Source organism: Phialemonium atrogriseum (genome assembly GCF_030411735.1).
Source record: "Phialemonium atrogriseum strain 8032-3 unplaced genomic scaffold QBC33scaffold_60, whole genome shotgun sequence".
NCBI lineage: Eukaryota > Fungi > Ascomycota > Sordariomycetes > Cephalothecales > Cephalothecaceae > Phialemonium > Phialemonium atrogriseum.
Window position 1 is genome coordinate 50054 of NW_026848197.1, and position 7011 is coordinate 57064.

At 40.3% G+C, this 7011-nt stretch overlaps 1 protein-coding gene across 1 annotated transcript; it reads right to left on the reverse strand.

The window, feature by feature from the left end:
- Positions 1 to 4711: 4711 nt before the first annotated feature.
- Positions 4712 to 5262, reverse strand: QBC33DRAFT_337423 (uncharacterized protein). Its single transcript, XM_060423714.1, has 2 exons — positions 5116 to 5262; positions 4712 to 5063 (listed from the first exon to the last, which is right to left on the reverse strand). Exon 2 carries the CDS (start codon positions 4984 to 4986, stop codon positions 4753 to 4755), a length of 234 nt encoding a protein of 77 aa, XP_060277904.1. The 5' UTR covers positions 4987 to 5063; positions 5116 to 5262; the 3' UTR covers positions 4712 to 4752.
- Between the last annotated feature and the right edge of the window lie 1749 nt (positions 5263 to 7011).

A 7011-nucleotide genomic window follows, 5' to 3' on the forward strand; every position in this document is an offset into this window, starting at 1 on the left:
ACTTAGCAGTCTTTTAAGATATGCTTTGCCTTACTATACTTAAAGGAAAGGCGCTAGTTTTTGCAATGTTGCTTTTTAGCATTAGTTATCTTGCTAAATAATTGTAGTTAAAAGTTTAACTATAGTTATTGCAGTTGCTGCAATTACTATTATAGTTATTATTAGCTAGGTGTTTATAGTCTTTGCTATAAGACTAGTTGTTGCTTATAAAGTTGCAGTTAGGTTAAAGCTACTTGTTAATATCATAAGTTTTTTAAACCTTTTAGATATTGTTAAGCAACTAATTGATAGCAATACTAATGCAGTTGATTTATATAAAGCTATTATATAGCTAGCTAGTAAATTAGTATAAGAGAAGGTTATAGCTAATTGTCTAACTAGCTTTAAAGGCTAAAGACTTTAGTTAAGTATAGAAGTTAACTAGGCTTTTACTATCTTTTTGCTAAGCTTCAAACTACTTTTAAAGGTTGTCTTAATAGTTAGCTTGCATATAAGAGTGGTTTTGTTAAACCTAGCAGACAAATTTATACTAGTAATAGCATATATATAAGTAAGCATTGATTGCTATATGCTAACAATTTTTTGTTATCTAATCAAAGTAGCTAGTAGTAAAGGCATCTTAAATATTAGTAGTTTGGTACTAGTTAAAGTTTGCAATAAAAGTAGTCTTAAGGTTGTTAAACTAGGCATAGTAGTTGGCAAGACTTTTGTTAGCTTTTAATATAGTAATCTTGTTAATATAAGTGCCTTTTAAGCCAAGGTAAGCTTTAAAGTAATTGTTAAGCTTGTTATCTTTATTAAGAGATAGCTAGTAAGGTTTTAGGTAAAACCTTGACTAAAAGACTGGCAAAACCTTTGATTAAGCTTTTGGCAGGCTTTTTAAGCTAGATTTGCAGCTGTATTCTTAAGCTAAAAGATAGCTTGTTAGCTTTCTTAGACTATACTTAAGCCTAGCATACTAGTAGATTGCAATAACTTGTTATTAGTCTTTAAACCTAGGCTAGTAAATTGCTACGCTTTATTGCAAAGCTTTACTACCTTGACAAAAGCAGCTAGCTAGTTGCTTAAAATATAAGCGCTATTTATATAGTATTAGATTTGCCTATGCAAGTAGGAGGAGACATAGTTAACATTATAAGCTAGGTAGCCTTTTAGGTTTGTAGTAGTAAAAGCTACTTATCTAGCTAGTAAGGTAGTAGGTTTGACTATTTAACTATTGCAAAGCTAACAGCAAGGTTAATAGTAGGTTGATTAGGCATGCTAGCATTGTTATTATTATTTAACATTGTAGAATTTAGTAAAGTTAGCATATTAAATCAAAGGCAAAAGCATACTGTATAGCAAGCTTGTTAAAAGAGGCTTTAAACTTATAATAGGTTGCAAGACTTAAGTTAGCAGCAAGATAGAAATATAAGAGTAATTAGTCTAATTAACTTATACAAGGTAGCTAATTGGCATAGGTTTTGACAAAGAGGTTTGCTGCAATAGTATTGCTAGTAAAGTACGTAAGAAGCTGTCTTGAGTAGCTTTTTAGTCAAAACGTCTATTAAAGCATGCCTTTGTAAACCTTTAGGCAAGTCTATCGCAGTCTTTAACCTAGGGCTGCCTAGAGGTTCCTACGCAAGCCCTTTGCAAAGACCTTGTAAGACTAGTTGGCTAGGCTAGCTAGGCCTTCTTACCCTGTAAGGCAAAACTATACTAATTACAAGGCTTTCTAATTAAAGGCTACGCTTATGCTAATCACTCAAAGCCACTTTATGTGGCAGACAAAGCCACCTTAGCCACTAGGCTTTCCTAGGCCCCGCGCGTGGGAGCTAGGGCAATATTAACCTAGGCCTTTGAGGCGTGACACAGGCTTTCAAGAAACTCAACAACATAGTCTCTAGAGTCTCCTAGGAAAGCGTTAATGCAGGACACTGATTTGTTTCAGCAAGAAATCTATGGATAGGATTAACCTTAAACCGCTTGCTAAGAGGCCCTCCCTAGCGACGAATAAAACTCACGTGTTACTAATTTTTAAAACCTTTTCCAAGCCTAGGTATAATATATTACCATTCTATAAAGGGAATATTCTATCTACTAGAGGCTCTTGCTTCAGCAGACTAGGACCTACAAATCAGCCATAGCAGTTCTGCCAAGAGCGGCGGGGCGGGGCGATCCGAGGTCCCAGATTATTAAACATTCCACTCTGGCCTCCCTATTCCACGTTAGGCCAAGCCACTCCCGTCTTGTCCACTCACCTTCTCTCATCCTTGTCGACAAAACCAGCCTCGCGACATTCGAATTTCAAATGCATGGCGAGAAGGGCGTTGCCTAAGCTAACCAGCCATCTTGTAATCAGGTGGTTAAAGCTAATCGCAACACCTTTGCAGCTAAATGGAATGCCAAGATGCAGTCATGCTGCGCAGGTTTTGCGTTTGTCTTGGCGTTGTGCCTAGAGATGCAGACTTGTCAAAAAAAAAAAAAAATGTGGCGCCTTATTTTTTAGCGACAGTACTAGAGCGGGGTTGTTTTGGTGCTGGTCAATAAGCTCACGACGACCGTTTTAAATTCAAGTCAGAACCGTTTCATACAGCTAAGAATATGCCGCCGGTGCCGCGACAAAAAACCTCACACGAATCACCAAAGTTTAGGTACAAATCACCTACCAAAAGTCATTAGCCACTTTAGGAAATCTCCACTTTTTTACAACGCGTCTTCTATCATCAACGCGTTCCTACCTTCCTTTTACCCACAACAACCTACAAAAACCCACAAAAATGCCGTACTAGCCAGTTACTAGCCGCCAGGAGCATTCTTCTAAGACAATTGCAGTTATCTAGGCCTTACACTGTATAGGCTACTTAGCTTCAAAAATCTAGCTTGAAAATGGCCTTCTAAAGTCAACTATTACCTAGATTCTTCGACAGCTATGAAAATCGCTAGGAAACGAATAGAAGAAAGCAGTTCAAACTAAAAGGCTGCCAAAGCTTAATCTACACGCAGAATGCCAGCTTGTTCAATATATCGCTACTAATCCCTTCTCTACACTAGCATGTCTCGGCACGCCCTCAAAGACCAGGATGCGACTTTCTAACAACACTACTTGCCAGTATTTGGCTAAGAACAAATACTACGCCTTTCGCCCGCGCCGGAAGCCATATCTTACCAAGGCCTACAAGCTTGCCTGCCTTCGATTTGCTCGCCAGATGCAGCATTGGAAGCTTGACGACGTGGCTTGTATTTGCTTTTCTGACAAGTCAACCTTCGAGATTGGAATCGACTCTCAGCCGCCATAGGTTTGGCGAAAACGTGGCCAAGCATACAAGTCTCGAAACCTAAAGCTAACCTTTAAGTCTAGACGCTTAGCTGTGGGAATTTAGAGAGCTATTTCGATGAACTTCAAGTCAGAGCTTCTCATTGTGCCTTGCGATGCGCAGATAAACTCACAGAAGTATATTAGACTGGTTTTGAATAAGAAAGCACATCCATTCTACCAGAAGGTCATGGAAGAACATAGGGATGCAATTTGGCAAAAAGATAGGACAAAATATCACACCTCAAAAGCAACTCAAAGTCATCAAGCAGCTTTAGGAATAGTGATCCTTGATTAGCCTGCCCAGTCCCCCAATTTAAACCCAATCGAGAACCTTTGGAGGATCATAAAGCTTCAAATCTCACAGCAGCGCCATCGAATTTCCTCGATCCAAGAGATGGAAACCATACTTCAAGAAGAATAGGACCGACTTACACCAGCAGACTGGGTTAACATAGTGAGGTCATTCGCCAAGCGCTGCAAAGAAGTGATCAAAAATCACAGCGGGGCTACTCATTACTAAGGCAATATTAGTATCATAAGAATGCCCAGATTTCCAGCTTCATTTTGTATATAGTTATATTAGTCTTACTATAATAGTTGTTGTGCAATATCAAGATAAAGGTGGTTGTAGAAGTGTATGGAAGTGGGGCTTTCCTAAAGTGGCTAATGACTTTTGGTAGGTGATTTGTACAATCACATGCAGAACCAGATGCCACACCATGCTTCCTTGCAACGCCCAGCTCGATGGTACTAAATATCCAATCTCACAACACACCGAGGAGTTTGACGTTTTTTTCCAAATGAGTAAATGGTCAGCCACAACAAGAAACGAGAAAGGGTGGATATATGCTACTTACCCAGATGTTCCAGTCCTATTTTTTTGGATCTGCGCCACAGGTAGGGCAGATGATTCCCTTGAAACCTTTGCCGTTGCAAGTCTCACAAGTAGCCATCTTCGATGTGGACAAAATTAACCCAGGAAGTCGTGAAAAGCTTATATAGGAATAATCAGAATCAGGGGTGAAGCAGGAAATGTCAAAGGAGGATCGTCCGTAGTATTTAAAGCATTGGGCCACTTTGCCACCCAATTTGGACCCGCTGCGGCCCACTGCCGTCAGCAGCGGATTAACCAATTTCCCGAGATTAATAGCGCAAGTCTTCCAACGCTAACCTCAGAGGATTCGGTCATGTTATGCAGGTTTGGCGTTTGTTACCCCGCATCTTATTAACTGCACCTGTGACTCATCTGTCCTCGCCGCCGCCTCCGGGAGAGACGCTTTGTTGTCTCCATCGGGTGGAATGCGGACAGACTCTATTATTGCTATGATTCCCAATACCGATGCGCAGGACATCTCCTTCTTCTAAGGGTAGGATATAAGACAGGTTGGCAAATCCTTTAGTATTTGGACTTTCGCTTGTTATAAGACCAAAGCTACCTGTAATGCTACTGTCCACTACTTGAATTCCACATCCGCATTGTACACTCGAACTCTGTATCCCCGTGACACAGGTTGCCCCGTCGCCCCCGTGATCTTCCCGTGCCAGCAGGCTTGAACCTCGCCGGCTGGGAAGATCATAATCAGCATCCCGGTTGCGATTACCGATGTTTGGTCGCCAACCGTAAAGGTGTGTTCTCCCTTGATGTATTCCTTCGTGCCGTTGAGAGCATCCGCACCAATAGTAGGCATCGCAAACTCCGAAGCTTCTCTGTTCCTCTGTTGAGGACACTCGCTTTACAAGTTTTGAGTGTCAAGGGGGGCCAAACCTATTTATACAGTTAGCTCCGTATAGGCTTGACAAATAAAACGGCTCCTCACTCAAAGTGATGTTCGATTGCGCGAGCCTGTTGTTGTCGAGTCTATTGTCGGTTGTCCGTATGGGGCTTTTATGATGGAATGCATTTAGCCTTGGTGCCTGACTTGGGCGTCTGACCGAAAAAAAGAAAGACACAAGCGGTACGTGCTTTGACCCAACAATCACCCACAATAAATAACCCCTTGCAGCATCCTGATAGATTCAAGGTCAGGTGACCGGCCTAATTGAGGTCCGAATGTAATTGCTTCTTCCATTTCATGATTGGGTATCAAAAGAGGGGTTATTTTGGCTGTATTTATGGGAGTCTAGGGGCCCCCCAGCATGACTGGGGACCTGCGGGGACACACACCTTTCAATATAACTTTGACCCACTCAATTCAACACAATGGACCCCGCGGCAATTAATCCGGTGCGCCAGTTGCGGCGCGAATTTCCCGTCGGCAGACACCCACCTCTGGTTAGGCATCCCATCAGACAATTATTTTTTCGGTATGCTGGTCAACGGTCAGGTCAGCGATACTTCTGGCAGGCAGCGATTTGTGATCTGGTCAGCAGCGCCTACAAATAATTCTGCAGCAGATGCAGGTAGGTGGTCTTGGAATTGATTCTGATCTCCATCGAGCTTCCTGCTAATCTACATATTCCAGCATCGTCTTTGCCTATCCTGCCCTCATATGCCCCAACACCATCGCATGCTTAACCAGTACAGACTGCACCATGTTAGGAAAAATGCGCTGCTTTAAACATAAAACTCTTAGGCTTTTCAAGCTAATTTCAAGGTCTTCCTAGGCTAACAGTTCTCAAAACTGCAAGGTGTTTTATCCTTCTGTTAAACACTTTGATAAAAAATGACAACAAAGACAAGACACTCTAGGCTAAAGAGAAGGAGATGTAGGTATATAAAAGAAGGGGAAGGGAAAGACATAAGCTAATTAAAAGGAAATGTATCAGTATTCTACAGTAATATAAAGTCTAACTTTGAAATGTGTAGGCAGAGTAGACATAAATAGAGCTATTCTTGTTAGCTCTCTCTCCTTTCTAATTATTAAGTACTATTAAAGCTACATATAAGTCTTAAGGGTAGTAAGGGAATGCTATTGCGAAATTTATAGTCTCTCTATTGTCAAGAATAAAGCCTAAAGCTAGCATAGTGTTTTAAAGTGTATAATATAGCTTAACTGCATTTTAAAGACGCAATCCTTTATACAAAAGGTAGTCTCTTTAGTTATAGAGAATATAAAAACTTAGGTTAGAGAGGTATATAACTAGAGCATGTCTAGGACTGTTATATGATGTTTAGTGTCTAGCTAGGCTAGTATGTTGTTTGCTTGCCTACCTATGCCTACAGCTATGCTAGCGCCTTTTGTAACTATTTCCTAAAGCCTAAGTGGCATCTTTTTCTTGCCTATGCTTACAATGCAAGTTAATGCAACCTTTAGCTATATAACACCTTAACTTATACTTAATACCTACCTTATAAGCTACTTCTTAAAGTAGCGTCTATATTTTAGCTAGTTGCTTTCTTTAATCTCAAATGCAAGGTATAAATGTTAGCATAGCCTTAGGTTATCTAATAGATATAACTAACTTTGAAAGCTAATGCCTTCTGTTGCAGTCGCATCTATCTCTACATCTATGTCTATGTATGTATCTATTGCTAGCCTTAAAGCCTCTAAGCTAATAACAAACCCTAAAATGCATTTCCAAAGCGATTTGCACTTGTCTTTGCCATATTCTAAATAAAGACTTAGCCTATATTTAATAAGCTTTTATATGTTTGTATTTTTTAACTTGGGATAAGCTTTGACATAAACCTTTATCTTGGAAGCTTTGAAAGTAACATCCTCTAGCTGCCTTATAGTAAAGCAGATATTTAAAAACAATAGTGTATCTAGCTT